Source organism: Triticum urartu, chromosome 7A, assembly GCF_056163025.1.
Source record: "Triticum urartu cultivar PI428250 chromosome 7A, HENAU_Tu73, whole genome shotgun sequence".
Taxonomy (NCBI): domain Eukaryota; kingdom Viridiplantae; phylum Streptophyta; class Magnoliopsida; order Poales; family Poaceae; genus Triticum; species Triticum urartu.
In genome coordinates this window covers 530,854,324-530,881,264 of record NC_141879.1, presented here as the reverse complement: position 1 = coordinate 530,881,264, position 26,941 = coordinate 530,854,324, and the positions used below count along the sequence as shown (strand labels likewise).

General features: G+C 48.1%; 1 protein-coding gene across 1 annotated transcript; it reads left to right on the top strand.

Annotated features, from left to right (window-relative positions):
• Positions 1 to 6,015: 6,015 nt before the first annotated feature.
• On the top strand, positions 6,016 to 10,490 carry LOC125522415 (uncharacterized). Its single transcript, XM_048687478.2, has 2 exons — positions 6,016 to 6,150; positions 8,728 to 10,490. The coding sequence occupies exon 2, from the start codon at positions 8,736 to 8,738 to the stop codon at positions 10,014 to 10,016; it is 1,281 nt and encodes a 426-aa protein (XP_048543435.1). The 5' UTR covers positions 6,016 to 6,150; positions 8,728 to 8,735; the 3' UTR covers positions 10,017 to 10,490.
• The last annotated feature ends 16,451 nt before the right edge of the window (positions 10,491 to 26,941 follow it).

Below are 26,941 nucleotides of genomic sequence, written 5' to 3'. Positions count from 1 at the left end.
CTTCCCTGACATCCTTCGTGATGTTAGAGCATCTCCAGCCGTGCCCCCAACGGGCCCCCCAGGCGACTTTTTTGGTGCCGACGCCGGAAAAACGTCCCAGTTGCGCCCCTGGACGTCGAAATCCGCCGGCTCGGCCGTTTTTGGGCCCGACGATCGCAGGCTGAACCTGGCGCACTGGAGGCGCTCGGGGGCTCCGACGCTAGGGAAAAGCACGACTGGCCCACACCGTCAGGAGAAAAGTAAAGTCTTTCTTCCAGATTCGCCTCCCATCCCCCGCGCGCTCGGGCGCCAACCGGCTGATCCCGGCGCCGTCCATCGCTCGCCACCGCTAGATAGGCCATTCCCCGCCGGAAAAAGAGTAGAGGTTTCGCCGAGGCTGCCTCTCCACCACTGTCCGGGCGATTTTTCCGGCGAGCCAGCCGCGCAGGGCAATGTAGCGGCGGGTACGCGCCCACCGCGCCTGCAAGGTGTTCGGCGATTTGACTGCCTCGGCAATGGACTCGGATGACGAGGAAGCGCTCGCGGCGCTGCTGGAGGAGGAAGCCGAGGCCGACGTCCGGGAAGAGGAACATCTCATGGTCCTCACCGCCCTCGCCGACCTGCTGGCGAGCAATGAAAAGACGCGCGAGGTGGCTCGGCGCCGGCGGATGAAAGTAAAGAACCGGCATCGTCTCGAGGGCTACTACATGCTCTACTCCGACTACTTCGCCGACGCTCCACTGCACAGCAACAAAACATTTCGGCGCCGTTATCGGATGAGCTAAAAGTTTTTCCTCAGGATTGTGAATTCCATCCGGGAGTTCGACAGCTACTTCAAGTGCAAGAAGGATTGCACCGGTAAACTTGGATTCACCTCAATCCAGAAGTGCACGACAGCGATGAGGATGTTTGCATACGGAGCTCCCGGTGATTCACTCGACGACTATGGGCGCATGGCCGAGTCCACCATCATTGAGTGTTTCTACAAGTTCTGTCGGGTAGTCGTGGCAGTGTTTGGACCGCAATACTTGCGAACACCCAATGTGGAAGACACTGCTCGGATCCTAGCACAGAATGCAGCAACAGGATTTCCTGGGATGCTTGGAATCATCGACTGCATGCATTGGAAATGGAAAAACTACCCATTTTCTTGGCAGGGGATGTACAAAGGCGCCAAAGGCGGTTGCAGTGTGGTACTTGAGGCGGTGGTCACACAGGACCTCTGGATTTGTCACTCCTTCTTTGGTATGTTAGGAACTCACAATGACATGAACGTGCTGCAGTGCTCCCTTGTCTTTGCCAAGCTTGTTGAAGGTCATTCTCCTCTGGTGAACTTCGAGGTCAATGGGCGGCACTACAACAAGGGGTACTACCTAGCTGATGGCATCTATCCGAGACGGTCTACATTTGTGAAGACTATCTCAAACACTGTGCCAGGAGGCAAGAAGTCCCACTTTGCCAAGATGCGGGAGGCTTGCAGGAAGGATGTCGAGCGGGCATTTGGTGTGCTCCAATCTCGATTTGCTGTTGTCCGGTACCCTGCTCAGACCTGGTCGAAAGATCAAATGTGGGAGATCATGACTTGTTGTGTCATCTTGCATAACATGATCATCGAGAGCGAGCAGGAAGAGCCAGTGTTTGACACTGAATCATACTACAGGCAGGGACCTCTAGCCAAAGTTGATCACCAGTTCCCGGCAAACTGGACTGCCCACCTCAGTATGCGGCAGGAGATCCGAGACCCACAAGTGCATCATCAACTGCAGCAGGATCTGATGGAGCACCTATGAAGGATCAAGGGCGACGCCTAGCTCGACGCATGATGAGTTTTTATTTGTTAAACTATATAATTTGTATTGAACTATTTGTTATTGCACTATTTTGTTGAATCATTTGATTTTCTGTGATGAACTATGTGATAAAAAATTTATTTATGTTGAGAATTCAACACCGAACCACGTCGAATATGGGCCGTTTCCCGCCGACATCGGGCCATTTTTCTATGTATCTGGGCTGAAAAGCGGTCGCGAATGGGCCGATATCGACGACTGGGGGCGACTGTTGGATGCCCAACCGCCCCCAGCGCCGATTCTACCGCCGGCTCGCCCCCAGGCGGCGATTTTTATGCCTCCTGGGGGGCCAACGGTTGTAGATGCTCTTAGGGCATGGCCAATGCATAGCCTCAGGGTGATGCCTCACATGCCATATATGATCGGATAACAGAAAAATTAGGTTCAGATGGGGAAGCAGGATCCTCTTCAGAAGGCGGATGCTTAGAGAGAAAAAGTGTGGTCCGGTGCATAAAATTGGAAAACTTGAAGTGGAGAGGAGGGATGCATGTGTAGTGAGAGTCACTTTCTATTCTTTGATGATGCCCACTAGTAATAGCTTGCGTTGGAAAGAAAAAAAAATTAACACATATGCCTTAAATTACTTTTTATCATGAGACATCTGTATTCATATGTCATCATTATACATTGTACATGCCCTGATCTCGTTCCAATGCGCCAACGCACAAAGACGACGCAGGCGGCCCCGTGACGCCATCACGGGCCCGACCGAGACGATCGACCCCGACGAGCATTCCATTTGCCAAGGCACCAGGAAATGTCCCCATCACGAGTAACCTGTCTGCATCCCACCCACGTTCAGACCACCGTAACCGCCCACCTAACCACACCCTTCACGAGCAGGGCTGACATCTCTGGTACCTCACTGGAGGTCCGAGAGATTGAAAAACAGCTGCGTGAAATCTATGCTAGGGAGGAGCTGTTGTACCGGCAGCGATCACGTGTGGACTGGTTGCGGGCGGGTGACCAAAACACAAAATATTTTCAGAATCGGGCGTCGCATCGCAAGAGGAAAAACGCCATTCGTGCTTTGCGCAGGGAGGATGGTACGAGATGTATGGTAGACGAGGAGATGCGTGAGTTGGCAGCCAGTTTTTATGAATCTTTGTTTACATCAGAAGGATCAGTGGATGCACAGGAGATACTAGAAAATATTAATCAGCTGGTCTCGGACGATATGAACGCCAAGCTAACATCTGCTATCTCCGATGTGGAAATTGAAGCTGCGTTGTTTCAAATGGGACCGACGAAAGCGCCGGGGCCAGACGGGTTACCTGCTCTCTTTTACCAAAGACACTGGTCGTTGGTGAAGAGTGATGTATGCACGGCCGTCCGGGGTTTTTTGAGTGGGGCTTTGACCCCGGCTGATTTTAATGATACAATCATTGTCATGATTCCGAAAGTTAACTCACCGGAGTTGCTTTCACAGTTCCGCCCCATCAGTTTATGCAACGTCTTGTACAAGATTGCCACCAAGGTGTTGGCGAATAGGTTGAAGGGTATTCTTCCACTTTTAATCTCTGAAGAACAAAGCGCTTTTGTGCCCGGGCGTCTGATCACTGATAATGTGTTGGTGGCATATGAGTGTGTACATGCTATTCGCAAAAGGAAAAGAAAGAAGAGTTTGTGTGCGATTAAGTTGGATATGATGAAAGCGTATGACCGAGTGGAGTGGATATTCCTGGAGAGGGTTATGACACGTTTTGGTTTTGATCCGATGTGGGTCGCAATGATAATGAGATGCGTCACCTCGGCACGTTTTTTTGTAAAGTTAAATGGTGGGCTATCTAGGAGCTTTACACCTTCTCGGGGTTTAAGACAGGGGGATCCGTTGTCACCATATTTGTTCCTCTTCTGTGTGGAGGGTTTTTCAGCGCTACTCAAGAAGGCTCAAACTGACAAACAGCTTTCCGGGGTGAAGTTTGGGAGCACTGGCCCCCATATAACTCACTTGTTGTTTGCAGATGATAGTATAGTTTTCCTTGAGGGAATCAAGAAGAATATGGAAACACTAAAACAGATCCTTGAAAAGTATGAAAAAGCATCCGGACAGAAGGTAAATTTGCAGAAATCCTCCATCTTTTTTGGAAAAGGAAGCCATGATGTGATGAAGGATCAGATTAAGCAGATTGCGGGGATTCAATCTGAGGCTCTTAGTGAACGATACTTGGGCCTCCCAACACTGGTTGGTAGGTCCAAGGATGGCACTTTTAAATATGTTACGGAGTGTGCTAAGGGTAAAGTGTGTGGTTGGAAGGGGCAAGGATTGTCAAAAGCAGCTAGAGAAGCTCTCGTCAAATCTGTCCTGCAAGCGACACCGACCTATACCATGAGTTGTTTTCACCTCTCGAAGAAGATGTGCCGGAACCTGACTTCAATCTCATCCAAATTCTGGTGGGGTGCAATGAATGGTGAGAGAAAGGTCCATTGGATCGCTTGGGAGAAGATGTGTGCGAGCAAGAGGGATGGGGGTATGGGGTTTCGTGACCCCGAGGCATTCAACCAAGCTTTGTTGGCGAAACAAGCATGGCGTATTCTTCAAGTTCCAACTTCTCTATGTGCTAGAGTGCTCAAAGCAAGGTATTTTCAAGATAATTCAATTTTGTCTGCTTCCTGCCCAGCCTCGGGCTCGTTCACTTTCAGGACTATCTTGCACGGACGGGACTTGCTAAGGGAGGGCCTCATATGGAGAGTTGGGGCGGGGCTCAACATTAACATTCACCACGACTCGTGGATACCTCGGAATGGGAGCACCAAACCCCTAGGCCAAGTATACATACAGGGTGTGACCAAGGTGGCTCACTTAATCAACCCTGATGGTGTGTCGTGGAATGAGGAGTTGGTGGATCAGATGTTTACAGTGGCAGATGCTACGGACGTGAAGCAAATTGCGATTGGCGGCCCGGGGGCTGATGATTATCTTGCATGGAATTTTACGCGTAATGGTGTATTTACCGTTAGATCGGCATACCACCTACGAATGGCCTTGAACAGAACGAGGTCCGGACAGCCGGAGTCCTCGAGTTCGGTAGCTATGCACAAAGGATATTTGGAGCTGTGGGATACAAGTGCGCCGGGTAAGGTCAAAATTCATATGTGGTGCATGATCCGCAACGGGCTTGCTGTAGGGGCAGAACTCCACCGACGTCGGATCAAGCCGCGCGTTTTTTGTGTTGTGTGTGCCCGTGAAGAAACTATAATGCATAGATTTTGGGGCTGCCAGCATTCAGTCATGTTCTGGGAGTTGCTAAGGGAACAGGTCGGCTTGGTGTTGGAAGAACCACCGAGACACATTCAGACTTAGCGAGCTCTAGCATCCTGGCTCCTTGACTGGTTTGCCCGGGCGAAGGACGACGAGAAGGAGGTTATGCTTCTGGCTGGCACGGAATGAGGCAAGGGACGGGCGGAATATTGTATCAGCACATGAAATAACAGCTACAGTGCATATGCATGTTGCAGAATGGAGAGCATCTCACGAGATGAGGGCGTCACAATCGGAGCCAAAGACTATTCAGCGATGGGTACCTCCTGAAGCTGGATGGGTAAAGATCAACTCCGACGGCGCGGTCTCCAGGCACGGGGAGAAAGGAGGAGGTGGAGCGGTTCTTCGCGATCACCAAGCGGCGTTTCGCGCTGGATTGTGCCACTTCTTCCCAAATACAGTTGGTCCTGAGATGGTCGAGGTGTTAGCGTGCAGACAAGGCGTTCGAATGGCGATCGATCTAAACTTCACACGGGTGCAAGTGGAGCTTGATTGCTTGTCTTTGGTCAAGAAGCTTAACGACTCGCAGAAGGATTTGTCTGCTGCAGGCCCATGGGTGGAGGAGATTAAAGCGATGCTTCGGTCTATGGAGGAGTCCAAGGTGACATGGATTTGTCGGTATGGAAATGTAGCCGCTCATAAACTAGCAAAAATAGGGGTAGGGGAGCACCGTTCGGAGATTTGGGTGGGCTCGCCACCAGACTTTATTTTAGATGTAATTTCAGACGAGATTTCTAGCTACGGTTAAATAAAGCGGCATGATTTCCCTAAAAAAAACCACACCGAAGCAGGCTAAAAAAATAAAAAAAACGAAAAGAAAAGGGTGAAAACCAAAGCCGCAGGCGCGCACGCTCCCTCCCTCCCACGATCACGTTCGCGACCCGTGCCGTGCCCCACCCACTAATTCCTAGATCCAGCCCACTCACCCACCCACCCCATCAACGCCCCGTCCGCCCCCTGTCCTCGCCTCCATCTCTCTCTCGCTCTCCCTCGCTGCTCGCCGCTGCATCTCCTCCGTCCTGCTCCGACTCGGCGGCCTCCTCCGGCCACCCGTCTCAGGTCAGCCCCCCCCCCCCCCCCCTCCTCCTCCCGCGCCCCTCTACGCTCCAATGCGGCGCCGCCGGCGACGAGAACGGCCCGTACGGCGTCGCTCGTCTGGGCGCGCGGTTTCCATGCGTGCTCTGTTTCCCAGTAGCAGCGCGGCGCGAGCAGTTCGACGGTAGTGCTCAGTCTGTGTGTGTGCACTTCTCAGGGACGACGAGCGAGTTAGCAGTGAGCGACGCGTGCGTAGCGCCATGTGTTCGTGGGCCGTACGGCAGATTTGGTTCCATCGGAATGCGTCCGAGGCTTGCTGCTTTGAGCGTTCATGTATCGCAAGGACGAAACCGGGATGGGCGGAGTTCATCGCACAGTTGCGCTTTGTAGCCTCATCAAAAGGAAAACAAAGTGAAAAGTAACATGGACGTTGCTGTCGAAACTGATGCGTCGAACTAGTACTACTACGTAGGTCCCTGTTTGGGGCTATTTTCTGGCGACTGCTTTCCACCTTCGGATTTACTTTTCCGAGAACAATGCGCCTTTGGATTTGTGCGTATTGTCACCTGTGCTGTACTACTACTGTGCACCGGCCACCGAGTAGTGAAGTGATAACGCTGGTTTCAACGGGGGGTCGGTTAACGATTTTTGCGTCCTAGGCTGCTGGATTTAGATGCTGTAGCTTGATACTTCCTGGTGGTAGGGAACAAGACACTAGGAAGCTATGAACTATCTGCGAGATGGAAGGCTTTTGGAGAAATTAGGAAGGAAAATGGTGAACTGAGACTGAGAAGCCGAGGATCTATCTTGTTCATTCACATCCAGGCCACGGTTGCATGTATACAATTCTACACTGTTGTGTCTTACCGAGCTCCATTCATTTACCCCATTCATGTGCCCATATGCTTGGGGGAGTATATGAGACACTAGCAACTTACCAATTGCATTATGTGTTCATTTTGGAGTTCCCTTTCATTTCAGACTTCTGATTAGCATGTTTTTTAGTACTACTCATTCAGATTTTATTCCCTGGAATTTTCGTTTATTATGTCCGCAAGAGCTTAGTAGAGAAATACTTCCCCCGTCCCAAAATATAATAGTGTACAAAATGATCTTATATTTTCGGACAGAGGGAGCAGTAGCTATTTTATGCCCCTTTAATTTGTCGATGGTTGTTGCTTCAAGAAAGGGGGAGGAGGAATTGCATTTAATTTTTGGGCCTGCATACAGCAAACGAGTTATATTGCTGCCGTGGACCACAAATTTGACCTTGGGGACCAATTGTGTTGTGGGCTTCATGGTGTTGCCTTCCATGCCTTTTAGATTTTTGTCCATAGTACCGTGCATAATAACTGCGGTGCAGTCTTGCACCATATGCTTTCTATTATGAGGTTGTCTAATGGGTGAACATTCTAGATCCAAATGTTGTGAATCATGAATGCATCTAACTATACATTTCTATTTTCTGCTACAACCCCTTGGGCAAGTATATGTTGTCATCATGTATGCTGTTCACCAGATTTTTTGGTGAATGTTCACCCATCAGCTTCTTGGTTCTGTTATTATTTCTAGGGCTAGTTTCTGAGGCTGGACATCCGTTTCTGTAGGATAAACACTTTGTTTTTAAAAAGGTGGATGATCTTCTTTTTTTAATCCAAATCAGAGACATTTAGATTTTTATCCCATGACCGTTTTCTGTGTTACCATGTGCATATTCAGGAGTATGTATTTCTTAGGGAATACTAAGAAGCTTGTATGCTTCATTTTCAGTATGGAAGTCTCACCAGTTGCTGAGGTTAGGCCCCACAATTATCATTGCAGATATAGTGATATTGTGATCTAAACGCTGTCCCCAGACCCCCTTCCCCCCTCCCCAGCTACTAGGACCAGACATGTCCTTCCTTCCAAGACACCCGTCTTTCCAACTTTGTTGTCTTAAGTTATAACTGTAAACTGCTAGAAACGACAAAGTACCCTTTGATACTTAACAATGTTATTCTGTCTTATTCCATATATGTTTTTGTTTTTGTTTGGAAGCACTTCAAACATGCAACCATGCATCCATGTACACGATGAATCTCACTGTTAGTGTAGGAGATATGATGAGCTACTTGTCAGTTGCAAAAATTTCACGGTGATCTGGTGCTTTATTTTTTTTAGACCGATGTCTGGTGATTTCTATCTATCATGGGTCATACTAAGGTCTCTTAGGTTTGTCAGTGGTTGGCAGAAGGAGAATGCTTGTATGAAGAAGATGCACATAGTTTCTACTATATCTGTATCATAGTTGCAACCTGCAAGTGCTTTCAGTTATATGGAATGGTTTCTAGAATGGGAGTGTGGTTTCAACAAGCATGCCCAATGTGATAATTTTGCATTAAGTACATACTTTCTGCAAAAGCAGCATTAATATTTATGTACTACAGAAGTGGAGCATGCGTCTGGCAGGTGTTATACTACTTTTGATTTACTATACTTAATTTTGGGTATTATGTGTTTGTTATCTAATTTTATTTTTGTCATCCAGATACTACTATATCGAACTTGGTAACTTGGTAACTTGCAGCCTGACCTTTGTTTTTCGTTTATTCTTTTCGGCAGTTGTAAACATGCTTCATCATTCAAATAGCCGCCAGCAGAGGAACAGAGGATCAAAAATCAAAACGTTACTCAAGGTCACCTTACTCTTAGGTGTGGCTGTTTGGCTTGCGTATCAGGTGAAGCATTCTTATGATAAGAAAAATGAGTACTACAATGCTACCGAGGACCAGCTTTCCCATGATGATAGAAGCATGTTCCAGGGCAGGAAAGAAAGGCTAGGTACTAATGGTGATGGTAATGCGGAGAAGGCCATAGAGACAACTGATGTAATAGGCAAACAAGAGGAAGAGAAGAGTGGAGAAAGTGTCTTTGAGAAAGACAATACGGACTCCCATGATGATGATTCCGGAAACACAGAGAGGTCAGAAGCTGAAGAAGGTCAAGCCAGTCGCGCAGATGATAATGCAGAAGCACATCGTAATGAAACATCTGAATCCAAGTCATCTGATGCTGAGACTAAAAGTGATGTCCATCCAACTGGTGATGATGTACCCCATGAAGAAGAGGCGCAAAGTGATGGATCCGCTAATGCAGGTCAGGTCGATGCAAGCGGCAATGGTTCAGATGGAGAGCAAGCCGAGAAAAAGGGGGCAGTGGAGTCTCAAGCTGACTCTGAGTCCCTTTCTGAAGATACCAAGGCTGGAACAGGTGACGAGCATTCCGCTGAGACTCTTCCAGATGAGACAGGCAACATACCAGCGGTTCATAATGCAAATCCTCAAGGCGATGCAGCTTCCAGTACATCCGATGCTTATGGGCATAGCAACAGTGAGACTGTTCATATAGAGACTGGGTCTGAACATGAAGGGGCAAGAACATCATCTGGGACCACATCTGGTGATGCTGAGAAGGGCAATTCTGTGGAGACTAATCCATCTGATAGCATCTCAGTAGAAGAAAAGGTTGGTGGTGATGGCGACAAGGGTTCAGAAATGAGTGCAGCTAACGAGGCGTCAGGTGCCAAAGAAGCAAACCCTGAGGAAGGCAATGCTGCAACAGAGGTTCGCGCTGACCAGGCTGCAAATACGCAGCCAGAGAACTCCCAGGGGGCCTCCGCTGCTGCTGAAGGAGCAAATGGCGGTTCTCTAGAAGAGACAAAGGCTGTGGAGAACCAGATTGATGGAGCTACAAAAGCGACAAGCAATGGTGATCAGGAAGATATCAAGATTGAAACCAACACATCAACCAGTGGCGAGCACAATGAACATCAGAGTGCTGATGCCAGTTCCGGGTCGAGCGGCTCAAATGACGCTGGCCCTGAACAAACTGGAAAAACTGAGACCCAGTGATAGCACCAAACGCATACGGACATTGTTCAGCATACGTGATTGTTCATGGACACGAAGAGGAGCTACTGCACATAGAAAGATTGTTTGTTTGTTCAGATCGAGGTTACATCCTTTAGTTGGTAAATTGCTGGTGCAGAACTGTGGTGCAGACTATGTGATCCATGCACTGAAAGACTATTTGCACGTCATGTTTTTCTTGCCAAGTTGTTACCTCAACAATGTGACTTTGGCTGCTATGTTCCAGTCCCTGCAAGGTAATCTGTTCGTTCGTTCGATACCACGCTGGCGACCTCTGTTCTTAATGTAACTGTAAGCAGGAGGATGCTTTGTTGCTTCTTGGTTACAGCTCCTATGTTTGGTGTTGTTTTCTCTGTAGCCTTTTGGTGCTCCTTCTACACTTGTTTGGACCTACAGGAAAAGTATGGTATATGTTGTGACTTGTGAGATTGCATCACGGTTCATTTTGCTTTTTTACCAATGTCCCTATTGTCTTGGATTGATTGTTCCTTAGTCGCTTCAGAAGTCGATTGCGTGGATTGGGCTGGACATAGACCATTTGTTGCCGATTTTACTAGCATTAGCTGACCAATGTTTTCCCCTAAGGCTACGACCTAGGGTTCTCCAGTCCCCTCGGCGCGGCGCTGTCGTGGGTTCCCGTCTTTGCAGCCGACGGACATCGTCTTACGGCGGAGATCACCTGTCCCCTGCGACCGTGCTCGCGCACTGATCGAGGGTTCCTTCCTCTTGATCGGCCGCTGATCGGATCTCATCTAGGGTTTGGAAAACTGTGGAAGTCTGCTAATGGCTTCGACTGCGGGTGCAACTGCTGGTGGAGGGAAGGAAGCAGCGGATCTGAGCGCTCTCTTGGAGAGGTTGCATCTGGAAGAAGACGAACGAGACAATTTAGTTTGGGAGGATGAGGTTGATGAGCCAGATGAAAGACCTAAGTGGCTTGCGCTTGCTAGGGTTTTTACAGAGAAATCATATGGTCAAGGAGCCCTGATCGCGGACATGAAGGCCGCTTGGAATCCAGCGTGTGATGTAATTTGGCGGAGAATTAACTCCAATTTGTTTTCAGTGCAATTTCATTGCCTGGCAGATTGGAACAAAGCTATTCCTCAAGGACCATGGGACTTCAAGGGCATGGTGCTTGTGATTGCAGAATATGATGGCTTAAAAAACCTGAGACGTGAAACTGGATAGAATTGAAACTTGGTGTCAAATCCATAAGCTCCTTGATATGGTTCTGAAGCGTGAAAATTTCGTGAAAGCAATGGTAGCACGTATTGGGGAAGTGCTAGAGCTTCAGATTGTACTGCCCAATGGGTTTGTGGGAGAGTTTATCAGAGCTAGAGTGCGGCTTGATGTCAACAAGAAACTCACGAGATTTGTGAGCTTTACCAAAGCAGGGGAAACTGATTTCTATCAGGTTAAGTTTGAGAAGCTGCCAGTTTTCTGCTACAACTGTGGTCTACTTGGGTTGGCATGAGGAATGCGGCACCGGTGAACACAATACTGACAATATGGAACGGGGTCGTTTATTCTAGCTCCCAGTAGGGGGCGTGGAGGACGCGGTAGAACTTCGGGCCGTGGCCCTGGCCGAGCGTCAGGCAGAAATCGAAACCCGAGAGATGAACCTGCAAATACCTATGGGAGAGGACGAGGCGCTGGAAGGGCAACATCACAACACCATAACTGGAGAAATAATGACGTATACCGTAGTGAGGAAGAAGACCCTGAGTTCAGGGCTCAAAACGATCATCTGATGTCGCAGACTTGGCGCTATAACGCGAAAAACACGATCAGTACAACCGCTGGACAGAAGATAGATGGAACTATACCCGGCCATGAAGGAAATAAAGATGAGATGGTGCCCCTAGGGAAAAGGCTTGCGGTGGACTCAGCTGCCCTGACCTTGACAAAGGCTTCGTCATCTAGCAACAGTGGAGTCATAGTTCCTGCATGTAACACGGCTATCGTGGTGGACCAGTTTCAGACATCGCAGGATCAGGAAACGACAGATATGGCTGGCACTCCACAAAAGAATGCAAACCGGAAAAAGTTGAGAAATGAAGATGGTGTGGCAGTAGATATGTAACGTCCTCGATGCGACTATATCTCCCACGTGTCGAGGCACGACTTAGAGGCATAACTGCATTGAAAGCAATGTCGCAAGTTAGGCAATCATCACAACATCTCATGTAATATAGATAATAAAGGGGAGATACATAGTTGGCTTACACTCGCCACGTCAATCAAGTACATAAATAGCATTATAACATTCAAACACTCATGGCCCGACTACGGCGCCAAAATAAAAGATAACCCAACATGCGACACGGTCCCGATCACCCCCAACTGGGCACCACTACTGATCATCAGGGAAAGACACGTAGTATCATTGAGAGTCCTCGTCGAACTCCCACTTGAGCTCAAGCGCGTCACCTGGAGCGGAATCATCAGGCCCTGCATCTGGTTTGGAAGTAATCTGTGAGCCACAGGGACACAGCAATCTCGCACCCTCGCGATCAAGACTATTTAAGCTTAATAGATAAGGCAAGGTAAATATGTGTAGAACTGCAGCAAGCGACTAGCATATATGGTGGCTATCCTGTTCGCAAAAGAGAGCGAGAAGAGGAGGCAAAGCGCGAGCGAGAAACTAGAGGACAACCTGCGCAAACATTACTCCAACACCGTGTCCACCTCACGGACTCCGTCGAAAAGAGGCCATCACGGTAACTCACACAGTTGATTCATTTTAAATAAGTTAAGGTTCAAGTTATCTACAACCGGACATTAACAAATTCCCATCTGCCCATAACCGCGGGCACGGCTTTCGAAAGTTCAAATCCCTGCAGGGGAGTCCCAACTTAGCACATGACAAGCTCTCACGGTCGACGAAGGAATAGATCTCCTCCCGAGACGTTCCGATCAGACTCGGTGCCTCGGTTCTACAAGACACTTCGACAGGTTAAAACAAATCCAGCAACACCGCCCGAATGTGCCGACAAATCCCAATAGGAGCTGCACATATCTCGTTCTCAGGGCACACTCAGATTGTCCAAACTTCCGGTAGGCCAGCCTAGAGTTGCCCCTGGTAGCTACCGGCGGCTGACGAGGTGGACCAACACTTAAAAGAGCACTGGCCCGGGGGGGGGGGGGTTTAAAATAAGATGACCCTCGGGCTCCGGAAACCCAAGGGAAAAAGAGGCTAGGTGGCAAATGGTAAAACCAAGGTTGGGCATTGCTGAAAAAGCTTTAATCAAGGCGAACTATCAAGGGGTTCCCATTATCACCCAACCGTGTAAGGAACGCAAAATCCGGGAACATAACACCGATATGACGGAAACTAGGGTGGCAAGAGTGGAACAAAACACTAGGCGAGAGGCCGAGCCTTCCACCCTTTATCAAGTATATAGATGCATTAAGATAACAAGATAATATAATGATAGCCCAACAAGTAAATAATGTTCCAACAAGGAACGGTCTCCAATCTTCACCTGCAACTAGCAACGCTATAAGAGGGGCTGAGCAAAGCGGTAACATAGCCAATCAACGGTTTGCTAGGACATGGTGGGTTAGAGGCTGAACATGGCAATTTGGGAGGCATGAAAGCAAGTGGTAGGCATCGTAGCATTGGCATAGCAAAAGAGCGAGCATCTAGCAAAGCAAAGATAGTAGTGATTTCGAGGGTATGATCATCTTGCTTGCAAAGTTGTCAGAGTTGACCGGATCCTCGAAAGTAAACTCAACGGGCTCCTCGTTAGCGAACTCGTCTCCCGGCTCTACCCAAACAAGACAAACAAGCAACAAGGACACAATCAACCACGTGCAAAGCTCAAACAATATGATGCAAGGATGATATGCTATGCGGGATGCGATGCAGGATGCATATGCAAGATGTGACAAGGAATGCATGAATCTGGCCTCAACTTGGAAATCCAAGTGTGCCACTGAAATGATGAGATAAAATCGCTTGAAAACGATATAAAGAACGCCGGAATCGGAGTTACGGTTTGGAAATGGCAAGCGATTCAAATATGACCACGTTCTGCGATTTGCAGCAAGTACCATCTAAATGCGACAAGATGAACATACTACAGCACCCAAACATGGCAACAAAATACATGGCAGGGATGCATTCAAGATGCTTAATAAAAGTCTAGCACTGAGCTACGGCCAATTCATCAATTAACAGGTTCAAACAAGTATGGCAAAAATGCATTTGACAAACAGATCTCAGACTTAGTGAAATTAAGTGAAATTAACACTTGTCTGGAATTTCAGATCAGATAGCACTCTTTGAAGCAACAAAACTACATGCTACAGGACCTGAACATGGAAAGTAAAGCATGGCATGGAGCTACTCAAAGAGCTTAAAAAAAGTCCCTTAGTGACCTTGAGCCAAAAGGGATCAGAAAAATACAATTGCAAGCATGTGAACATGGCAAAAACATAATCAGTTCTCAGACTTAGTGAAAACTGGAGCATGCTGAAACAGATATCAAGTAGGCATGTTTACGAGCTCGATGCACTCACTACGGAGCAAGTCATGAAAAGTTAAGCATACATCCATCAAGAATACACAAAATGCAAGCTAGACATGGCAAGAACAATGACATAGCATGCACGGATCAACTACAACATCATCGGTAAAATCACTAACAAGTAGACAATCTGCCCAGATTCACGAAATGACAAAAGTAGAGCTCGATTGACTCAAGCTAGGGTGCTTCATAATTGCAAACAAAGACATGGATGCATAGAGCACTACAAGATTAACAAAACATCCATACTGATCATCCTCAAAAGAGGCACGGATCACTAGGAAACAACATGAACATATGGCCATATGAGATAAACAGATTAAGGACTTGGTGGAAATGCTAAGTCCCTGAAATCAGCATTACCAAGTGCCTCACTTTGCAAGCTTGTGCTGTCACCACACACATCACAAAAATACATGGGTTGCACCACTGGAAAGATGGCAAAACCCTTAACAAAATATATGTAGAGCTCATGGGCATATCACGCACACAATAATCATGGCAAAAATGATAAATATCTAAATGGAGCAGCAGATCTGACAATTATCTCAAGTAGCACTCTTCTAATAGCATTTCGGGCATCAAGATGAACTCAAATAAAAATGATGCAATGGAATGAAATGATGTGCTCTCTGAGTCGAACATTTTGATATGCTATATGCCCAAAACGGAGCTACGAATGCAAAGTTATAGCATGATGAACAGGAGCAAATAATCTGTAGACTTAGAAGAAAAAAGGTCAACCCTAGGGCTTGAATTCCAGATCTGAGATCCGGGGCACGTTTCCCGAGGTCCGCCGGAATCACTGTTCACCGGAGGGAGGAAGCTCGCCGGAGGTCGGAGTTGAGGAAAGAGAGGCCGAATCCGATGGTGGAGCTCGCCGGGGCGGCGCGGGCCGGCGATGGCCGGGGTCGGCGCGGGCGGCGTCCGATGATGAGCGGCGGCGCGCTGGCGTCGAGGCAGCGGGGCGGAGCAGGTGGCCGGCGCCGGGGCGAAAGGCGGCGAGGAGCGGCCCGGTCGGGCGGAGGAAGAAGCAGCAGGGCGGCGAGGCGGTGGATGGGCCTCGGGGGCCCGGCTCGGGCCTCCCGAGCCGGCGGCGGAGGAAGGCGGCGATGCCCACGTGGCAGGCGTGGATAGGGCGCGGGCGGCGGCGGATCGGGCGGACAATGTCCGTCGGCTGGGTTTTTGTCCGGCGGCGGCGGACGAAGATGGATCTAGGGTTTGGGAGAGGGGATCCGCGAATTTAGAGGAGGGGGTCTAAATATAGGCATAGGAGGAGCTAGGAGAGTCCAAATGAGGTGCGGTTTTCGGCCACACGGTCATGATCAAACGCTCTAGATGATGGAGAAGGTATTGGTGGGTTTTGGGCCAACTTGGAGGTGTGTTGGGCTGCAACACACACGAGGCCTTTTCGGTCCCTCGGTTAACCATTGGAGTATCAAACGAAGTCCAAATGATACGAAACTTGACAGGCGGTCTACCGGTAGTACACCAAGTCCGCTTGGCAAGTCTCGGTCCAATCCGAAAATGTTTAATCCCCACACACGAAAGAAAGGTAGAAATGACCACCGGAGGAGAACGAAGCGCCGGAATGCAAAACGGACAACGGGGAAAATGCTCGAATGCATGAGATGAACACGTATGAAAATGCAATGCACATGACGACATGATATGAGATGCATGACAACGATAACAACACACGGAGACAAAAACCCGAACCCGAGAAAATAAAATAACTTAAGGCCGGAAATGGCAAGAGTTGGAGTACATATTGGGAAAGTCATATTCGGGGTGTTACAACACTCCACCACTACGAAAGGATCTCGTCCCGAGATTTAGGACTGAAAGAACACCGGGTACTCAGAACGGAGGTGATCCTCGCGTTCCCAGGTAGCTTCACGGTCGGAATGGTGTGACCACTTGACTTTGAGGAATTTGATTGACTTGTTGCGAGTCTTGCGTTCAGTCTCTTCAAGAATAGCCACGGGGTGCTCACGATAGGAGAGATCTTCTTGGAGCTCAATGTCCTCGAAGTTGACGGTGCGGTCAGGAGTCTTGAAGCACTTTCGAAGCTGAGAGACATGGAACACATCATGAACATTTGCAAAGTTTGAAGGAAGCTCGAGTTGATAGGCGAGATCGCCTCTCTTGCTGACAATCTTAAAAGGTCCCGGGTATCTAGGGGCAAGCTTCCCTTTGATACCGAAGCGACGAGTACCTTTCATTGGAGAGACGCGGAGGTAAACATGATCTCCGATCTCGAAGCCAAATCACGGTGCTTACTATCATAGTAGCTCTTCTGGCGGGATTGGGCTGCTTTGAGGTTATCTCGAATGACTTTGCACATTTCCTCTGCCTCTGTGATTAAGTCATTACCCAAAAGCTGACGTTCACCGGTTTCAGACCAGTTGAGAGTGGTACGACACTTCCTGCCATATAGAATTTCAAATGGGGCCTTGCCCGAACTTGCTTGAAAACTGTTGTTGTAGGAGAATTCAGCATAAGGAAGACAATCCTCCCACTTCATGCCGAAGGAGATCACACAAGCCCTGAGCATATCTTCAAGAATCTGGTTGACACGCTTGACTTGATCGCTAGTTTGAGGATGGAAAGCTGTGCTGAAGCGGATGTTGGTGCCCATGGCCTTCTGAAAAGAATCCCAAAACTTGGAGGTAAAGATGCTGCCACGGTCTGAAGAGATCACTTGTGGAATACCGTACAGAGAGACAATACGAGAGGTATAGAGCTCCGCCAATTGAGCTGCAGTGATTGACTCTTTGATAGGCAGAAAGTGAGCCACTTTGGTGAGTTTATTGATGACAACGAATATAACATCACTGCCACGCTTAGACTTTGGAAACCCAGTCACGAAGTCCATTTCAATGTGGTCAAACTTCCATTCTGGAATGGCAAGAGGTTGGAGGAGACCCGCTGGTCTTTGGTGTTCTGCCTTCACTCTTCTGTAGACATCACACTCATTCACGAATTGAGCAATCTCGCGCTTCATTCGAGTCCATCAATAAGCCTGCTTGAGGTCTTGATACATCTTCGTGCTCCCAGGGTGGATGGAGAGGAGAGAATTGTAAGCCTCGTTCATGATCACTTTACGAAGTTCACCTTTGGGTACAACAATATGATCCTCGAAGAAGAGAGTATCCTTGTCATCAAGGCGGTAGCGCTTGTACTTGGGTTAACTCTTGGCAATCCCAATCTTCACCTTTTTCACCATAGCATCAAGAAGCTGAGCTTGGCGAATCTGGTCTTCCAAGGTAGGAGAGACTTGAAGGTTGGCGAGGAAACCTTGAGGAACAACTTGCAGATTGAGTTTGCGGAAAGCTTCACAAAACTCGGGTTGATAAGGCTTGAGAATTAGACTGTTGCAATAGGCCTTTCTGCTCAATGCGTCAGCAATCACATTGGCCTTGCCTGGAGTATACTCGATAGTCGGATTATACTCTTGAGTCATTTCGACCCATTGAGTTTGCCTGAGGTTGAGATTAGGCTGAGTGAAGATGTACTTGAGACTCTTGTGATCAGTGAAAATGTCCACTTTTCTTCCCAATAAGAGATGTCTCCAAGTCAAAAGAGCATGCACAACTGCTGCCAACTCGAGATCATGAGTGGGGTAGTTCTTCTCATTGGGCTTCAATTGGCGAGAGGTATAAGCAACAACTTTCTTCTCTTGCATCAATACTGCGCCAAGACCTTGGAGAGAGGCATCACAGAAGACCTCGTACGGCTTGGATTCATCAGGCGGAGTGAGAACTGGAGCAGTGATTAATTTCTCTTTCAAAGTGTTGAAAGCAATGTCACACTCCGGAGACCAAACGTACTTGACGTGCTTCTGGAGAAGATTTGGGAGAGGCTTCGCGATCTTGGAAAAGTTATCAACGAATCTTCGGCAGTAGCTTGCGAGACCGAGGAAGCTGCGGAGTTGCTTCACGTTCTGAGGAGGTTCCCAATTCACAATTGTAGACACCTTCTCAGGATTCACGGCAATGCCCTTGGCAGAGATGATATGACCAAGATAAAGAACCTCATAGAGCCAAAATTCGCACTTGGAGAACTTGGCGTAGAACTGGTGTTCTCTGAGCTTATCGAGTACCAAACGCAAGTGCTTGGCATGATCTTCCTTGTTCTTCGAGAAAACCAGAATGTCGTCGAGATAGACCAAAACAAAGTCATTGGTGTAGGTGTTGAAGATGAAGTTCATCATGCGAGAGAACATCGGAGGAGCGTTGACGAGGCCAAAAGACATGACAGTGTATTCATATGAACCATAGCTTGTCCTGAAAGCCGTCTTGGGAATATCTTGCTCACGGATTCGAATCTGATGATAACCCATACGGAGATCAAGCTTGGAGAATACTTGGGCACCTTTGAGTTGTTCGAACAGCTCGTTGATGTTGGGAAGTGGGTATTTGTTCTTGATAGTCTTCTTGTTCAATGGACGGTAATCAACACAAAGTCGGTCCGTTCCATCCTTCTTCTTCACAAAAAGAACACCACAACCCCACGGAGAAGAACTAGGCCGGATGAGACCCATTCTCTCTTGAATATCGAGTTGCTTATTCAGCTCCTTCAACTCCTCAGGTCCGAGCTTGTAAGGACGCTTGCACACTGGTTCCGTGCCAGGCTCAAGATCAATGACGAATTCAACTGGCCGGTGCGGAGGCATTCCTGGAAGCTCTTCTGGAAAGACGTCTTGATATTCGCAAACGACTGGAATTTACGAGATAGCATCCAGTTCACCCTTCTCATTGAGAGAAAACAGATGGATAGTATTATCCCGAGCGGCAAAGACAATTACATCCTCAGACGAATGAGTCAATTGAATCTGCCTGGATGCACAATCAAGCTGAGCCTTGTGCTTAGATAGCCAATCCATCCCGAGAATAAGATCAATATCCGAGTTACCAAGAACCATTGGAGAAGCCAGAAACTTGAAATCACCCATCATAATAGAAATATCCGGAATCTCGTGGTTAGCGAGCAAACATTTACCCGGAGAGACAACTGCTAACGGTGTATGCATAACTTGGGAAATCAACTCATGCTTAGATGCAAAAGGTTTCGAGATGAAACAATGCGATGCACCAGTGTCAAAAAGAACTTTTGCAGGAACATCGTTAACAGGAAGGTTACCCATGTTGACATCTGACGAGTCCTCTGCCTAAGATGCATTCATCAAGTTGACCTTGGCGTGCTTGGGGTTATGCTTGACCACAGCTGTACTTGTCGATCTCACAGGAGGAGGAGGGAGACGCCTCTGATTCAAGCATTTGTTGGCATAGTGACCCTTCTGTTGGCACTTGTTGCACGTGACCTCTGAAAGCGGACGGTGGTACGGAGCACTCGATCTTGGAGCTTGAGACGAAGTCTTGTTCTGAAAGCCAGGGTTGGGTGGGCGGGAAGATCCACTGCCACCTTTGCTCTTCTGCTGATACGGCTGACGGAACGGAGGAGGAAGAAGCCAATACTTCTGCTGCTTGGCCACTTGAGTAGAGGAAGAAGGAGTAACATCTCTGACTCGCTTCTTGGAAGCATCACACCTCAGTTGAGCGGCCTCTTACTTCAGTGCCATGTTGTAGAACTCATCGTACCTCAAGGGCTCAAAGAGAACAAGAGCTAGCTGGATTTCTTCTCTGAGACCACCCCTGAACTGGTATATCATGCTCTTCTCATCAGGGACGTCCTACTTGGCAAAGCGGGCGAGCTTCTGGAACAACTTGTTGTAGTCACAGACAGACAAAGAGCCTTGCTTCAGGTTGCGGAATTCCTCACGCTTGCTTTCAACCACGCTCTGAGGGATATGATGAGCTCTGAAATCTTGACGGAATTCATCCCAGGTAATAACACGTCCACCTCTAGAATCCTTGTATTGCTGGAACCATTCTGCAGCTTGATCTTTGAGTTGGAAGGAAGCGAACTTGACAAAGTCCTCAGGCCTGACGTTACTGCACTTGAAATGCTTGCACAGATCCACGAGCCAATCATCAGCATCAGTTGCCTCAACACAATTGCTGAAAGTCTTTGGCCCGTTAGCAAGGAACTGGTTGAGTGTAGCAAAGTGATTCTGATTGTTGCCTTGGTTCCCTTGGTTGCCTTGATTGCGCTCTTGAAGAATTTGCATGATCAACTGTGTGTTTGCATTGGTTGCGGCCATCACAGCTTGCCATGCCTCCGGAGGAGGTGGAGGTGGTGGCGGATCTTGATTCTGATTCTGATTGGTGCCCTTAGCGGGAGCCATCCTGAAGAGGTTGACCACTGTTAGCACATTGGCAGATAAATGAAGCTGAATCCAACGGAATGAAAATTGCAACATAAAGTCTTCACATCCGAACAAAATGAACGAATGCGTTCCTCTTGAAATGGTCACAAATCCATAAATTGAGAAGCCACTTAGAATTTAGGTAGAGAAATAAATCAACAAGGTACAGATCAAGAACGAATAATCGGTAAGAAATCCCAATCTCAAACCAATATCCGTGGATGAAGAAACTAGAGCTACAAGAATTCCCACCTATGAAACTCCCGAACCTTTCCGGTTATGCAATCAGGTGTTGGGGATACAGGGGAAGCATAATATCTCACCCAAATCTAGCAAATCCTACATCCAGCTGTATCCATCCTTCAACACATAACCGAGAAAAACTTCGGAAACCATCTACCTCAACCTTCGAAAAGCATCCGTTATACAAGTTATGGCGATACTCCCGAACTCCCGCCCCAGTACTGGGTGGCGTCGAGGTTATCTCACCAACGAACTGCATAAAAGAGATTTTCGATGTCGGCGTGCTAAACTCAGGTATTCCAGAACTGCAACGATAAAATTATGATGACAACACCTCAGAGCTCAACTCCCCGGGACACTTCCACAAAACCCCTGACAGGAGGCACCAAGACAATGTTCTTGTCATAAAACCATCGGAACGATTCCAAGATACCCGCGTGATCCTAAATTTTTTTTAGTGAAATTTGAGAAAAGAAGAGTCAAAACTCTACGTCAGGATGCCTTATCAGAGCGATGAGGAGACTGGGAAGTAAAAAGAATTCCTAAACTCTCCGATATATAATTCCTAAATGACTCAAAATATTTTTCTAGACACAACTCGACCGCTAATAACGATCAAGCAATGGGGCTCCTAAGGTCGGGGAAGGCTCTGATTACCAACTTGTAACGCCCTCGATGCGACTATATCTCCCACGTGTCGAGGCACGACTTAGGGGCATAACCGCATTGAAAGCAATGTCGCAAGTTAGGCAATCATCACAACATCCCATGTAATATAGATAATAAAGGGGAGATACATAGTTGGCTTACACTCGCCACGTCAATCAAGTATATAAATAGCATTACAACATTCAAACACTCATGGCCTGACTACGGCGCCAAAATAAAAGATAACCCAACATGCGACACGGTCCCGATCACCCCAACTGGGCACCACTACTGATCAACAGGGAAAGACACGTAGTATCATTGAGAGTCCTCGTCGAACTCCCACTTGAGCTCAAGCGCGTCACCTGGAGCGGAATCATCAGGCCCTGCATCTGGTTTGGAAGTAATCTGTGAGCCATAGGGACTCAGCAATCTCGCACCCTCGCGATCAAGACTATTTAAGCTTAATAGGTAAGGCAAGGTACATATGTGTGGAGCTACAGCAAGCGACTAGCATATATGGTGGCTATCCTGTTCGCAAAAGAGAGCGAGAAGAGGAGGCAAAGCGCGAGCGAGAAACTAGAGGACAACCTGCGCAAACATTACTCCAACACCGTGTCCACCTCCCGGACTCCGCCGAGAAGAGGCCATCACGGTAACTCACACAGTTGATTCAATTTAAATAACTTAAGGTTCAAGTTATCTACAACCGGACATTAACAAATTCCCATCTGCCCATAACCGCGGGCACGGCTTTCAAAAGTTCAAATCCCTGCAGGGGAGTCCCAACTTAGCCCATGACAAGCTCTCACGGTCAACGAAGGAATAGACCTCCTCCCGAGACGTTCCGATCAGACTCGGTGCCTCGGTTCTACAAGACACTTCGACAGGTTAAAACAAATCCAGCAACACCGCCCGAATGTGCCGACAAATCCCGATAGGAGCTGCACATATCTCGTTCTCAGGGCACACTCAGATTGTCCAAACTTCCGGTAGGCCAGCCCAGAGTTGCCCCTGGTAGCCACCGGCGGCTGACGAGGTGGACCAACACTCAGAGGAGCACTGGCCCGGGGGGGGGGGGTTAAGATAACATGACCCTCGGGCTCCGGAAACCCAAGGGAAAAAGAGGCTTGGTGGAAAATGGTAAAACCAAGGTTGGGCATTGCTGGAAAAGCTTTAATCAAGGCGAACTATCAAGGGGTTCCCATTATCACCCAACCGCGTAAGGAACGCAAAATCCGGGAACATAACACCGATATGACGGAAACTAGGGTGGCAAGAGTGGAACAAAACACTAGGCGAGAGGCCGAGCCTTCCAGCCTTTACCAAGTATATAGATGCATTAAGATAACAAGATAATATAATGTTCCAACAAGGAACAGTCTCCAATCTTCACCTGCAACTAGCAACGCTATAAGAGGGGCTGAGCAAAGTGGTAACATAGCCAATCAACGGTTTGCTAGGACATGGTGGGTTAGAGGCTGAACATGGCAATTTGGGAGGCATGAAAGCAAGTGGTAGGCATCGTAGCATTGGCATAGCAAAAGAGCGAGCATCTAGCAAAGCAAAGATAGTAGTGATTTCGAGGGTATGATCATCTTGCTTGCAAAGTTGTCAGAGTTGACTGGATTCTCGAAAGTAAACTCAACGGGCTCCTCGTTAGGGAACTCGTCTCCCGGATCTACCCAAACAAGACAAACAAGCAACAAGGACACAATCAACCACGTGCAAAGCTCAAACAATATGATGCAAGGATGATATGCTATGCGGGATCCGATGCAGGATGCATATGCAAGATGTGACAAGGAATGCATGAACCTGACCTCAACTTGGAAATCCAAGTGTTCCACTGGAAAGATGAGATGAAATCGCTTGAAAACAATATAAAGAACGCCGGAATCGGAGTTACGGTTTGGAAATGGCAAGCGATTCAAATATGACCACGTTCTGTGATTTACAACAAGTAGCCATCTAAATGCGACAAGATGAACATACTGCAACACCCAAACATGGCAACAAAATACATGGCAGGGATGCATTCAAGATGCTTAACAAAAGTCTAGCAGTGAGCTACGACCAATTCATCAATTAACAGGTTCAAACAAGCATGGCAAAAATGCATTTGACAAACAGATCTCAGACTTAGTGAAATCAACACTTGTCTGGAATTTCAGATCAGATAGCACTCTTTGGAGCAACGAAACTACATGCTACAGGACCTGAACATGGAAAGTAAAGCATGGCATGGAGCTACTCAAAGAGCTTAACAAAAGTCCCTTAGTGACCTTGAGCCAAAAGGGATCAGAAAATACAATTGCAAGTATGTGAACATAGCAAAAGCATAATCAGTTTTCAGACATAGTGAAAACTGGCACATGCTGAAAACAGATATCAAGTAGGCATGTTTACGAGCTCGATGCACTCACTACGGAGTAAGTCATGAAAAGCTAAGCATACATCCATCAAGAATACACAAAATTCAAGCTAGACATGGCAAGAATAATGACATAGCATGCACGGATCAACTACAACATCATCGGCAAAATCGCTAACAAGTAGACAATCTGCCCAGATTCACGAAATGACAAAAGTAGAGCTCGATTGACTCAAGCTAGGGTGCTCCACAATTGCAAACAAAGACATGGATGGATAGAGCACTACAAGATTAACAAAACATCCATACTGATCATCCTCAAAAGAGGCACGGATCACTAGGAAACAACATGAACATATGGCCATATGAGATAAACAGATCAAGGACTTAGTGAAAATGCTAAGTCCCTAAAATCAGCATTACCAAGTGCCTCACTTTGCAAGCTTGTGCTAGTCACCAACCACATCACAAAAATACATGGGTTGCACCTCTGGAAAGATGGAAAAACCCTTAACAAAACATATGTAGAGCTCATGGGCATATCACGCACACAATAATCATGGCAAAAATGACAAATATCTAAATGGAGCAGCAGATCTGACAATTATCTCAAGTAGCACTCTTCTAACAGCATTTCGGGCATCAAGATGAACTCAAATGAAAATGATGCAATGGAATGAAATGATGTGCTCTCTGAGTCGAACATTTTGATATGCTATATGCCCAAAACGGAGCTACGGATGCAAAGTTATAGCACGATGAACAGGAGCAAATAATCTGTAGACTTAGGAGAAAAAAAGGTCAACCCTAGGGCTTGAATTCCAGATCTGAGATCCGGGGCACGTTTCCCAAGGTCCGCCGGAATCACTGTTCACCGGAGGGAGGAAGCTCGCCGGAGGTCGGAGTTGAGGAAGGAGAGGCCGAATCCGGTGGTGGAGCTCGCCGGGGCGGCGCGGGCCGGCGATGGCCGGGGTCGGCGCGGGCGGCGTCCGGTGATGAGCGGCGGCGCGCCGGCGTCGAGGCGGCGGGGCGGAGCAGGTGGCCGGCGCTGAGGCGAAAGGCGGCGAGGAGCGGCCCGGTCGGGCGGAGGAAGAAGCAGCCGGGCGGCGAGGCGGTGGATGGGCCTCGGGGGCCTGGCTCGGGCCTCCCGGGCCGGCGGCGGAGGAAGGCGGCGATGCCCACGTGGCAGGTGCGGATAGGGCACGGGCGGCGGCGGGTCGGGCGGACAATGTCCGTCGGCTGGGGTTTTTGTCCGTCGGCGGCGGACGAAGATGGATCTAGGGTTTGGGAGAGGGGATCCGCGAATTTAGAGGAGGGGGTCTAAATATAGGCATAGGAGGAGCTAGGAGAGTCCAAATGAGGTGCGGTTTTCGGCCACGCGATCGTGATCGAACGCTCTAGATGATGGAGAAGGTATTGGTGGGTTTTGGGCCAACTTGGAGGGGTGTTGGGCTGCAACACACACGTGGCCTTTTTGGTCCCTCGGTTAACCGTTGGAGTATCAAACGAAGTCCAAATGATACGAAACTTGACAGGCGGTCTATCGGTAGTACACCAAGGCCGCTTGGCAAGTCTCGGTCCAATCCGGAAATATTTAATCCCCACACACGAAAGAAAGGTAGAAATGACCACCGGAGGAGAACGAAGCGCCGGAATGCAAAACGGACAACGGGGAAAATGCTCGAATGCATGAGATGAACACGTATGCAAATGCAATGCACATGACGACATGATATGAGATGCATGACAATGATAACAACACACGGAGACAAAAACCCGAACCCGAGAAAATAAAATAACTTAAGGCCGGAAACGGCAAGAGTTGGAGTACATATTGGGAAAGTCATATCCGGGGTGTTACAAGATAGTTCTTCAAATGATCTGGCGGCCTCGTCGGTGGAGGACCGTCGTTCCCAATGAATCTACTAAGTTGAAACTGCCGGAGGGGGGGGGCTGGACAGTTCATGATATCATGGCTCTTGTGCAGTCGCATTCCCCCATGTTTGTGTTTTTGTGTGAAACAAGACAAAAAGCAAGTAGAATGAAGAGGATTAGAGGTCGTCTGGGACTTCAAGGATTTGAAGGAGTTGATAGTAATGGGCTCAGCGGAGGTCTAGCCTTGTATTGGCATGAGTCATACCAGGTTTCAGTCCTGGGGACTGATGATTGCTTCATTGACATCTCGGTTACACCCCCTGGAGGTGATGAATGGAGATTAACTGCTGTTTATTGTGAGCCTCGAGTAGAGAACAGGCACCTGATGTGGTCTAAGCTACAAATGTTGAAGCAAGTTTCGGACCTGTCGTGGCTAGTTGTTGGTGATTTTAATGAGGCGTTGTGGAGTTTTGGACATATGTCTCTGAACCCCCGGCCTGAATCTCAGATGGCGGCCTTTCGAGATGTGCTCATGGCGTGTGAATTGGTGGACCTGGGCTTCATTGGAGTACCTTACACATATGATAATATGCGAGCAGCGGCCGCTAATGTACATGTGCGCCTGGATTGTGCAGTTGCTACCAATGACTGGAGGAACTTTTTTGCATTCTCTTTGGTACATCACCTTGCCTCTTCTTGCTCGAATCATGTGCCTCTTCTCTTGAAACTTTCTGCAGAACAGTTGAATTCAAGATCAAAGGCAAGGAGATATGAGATTTTTTGGGAACGGGATGCAGGGCTCCCGAACTTTATAAGGAATACATGGGATGCCTTTGGCACTATGGAAAACCTGGGTAAAGTAGGCACTAAGATCTACCATGACAACACTCAAATCATGGAGTAACAGAAGGTTTGGGAATGTCACTGGGGAGATAAACAAGTCACACTCACAACTAGAGGAGCTGAT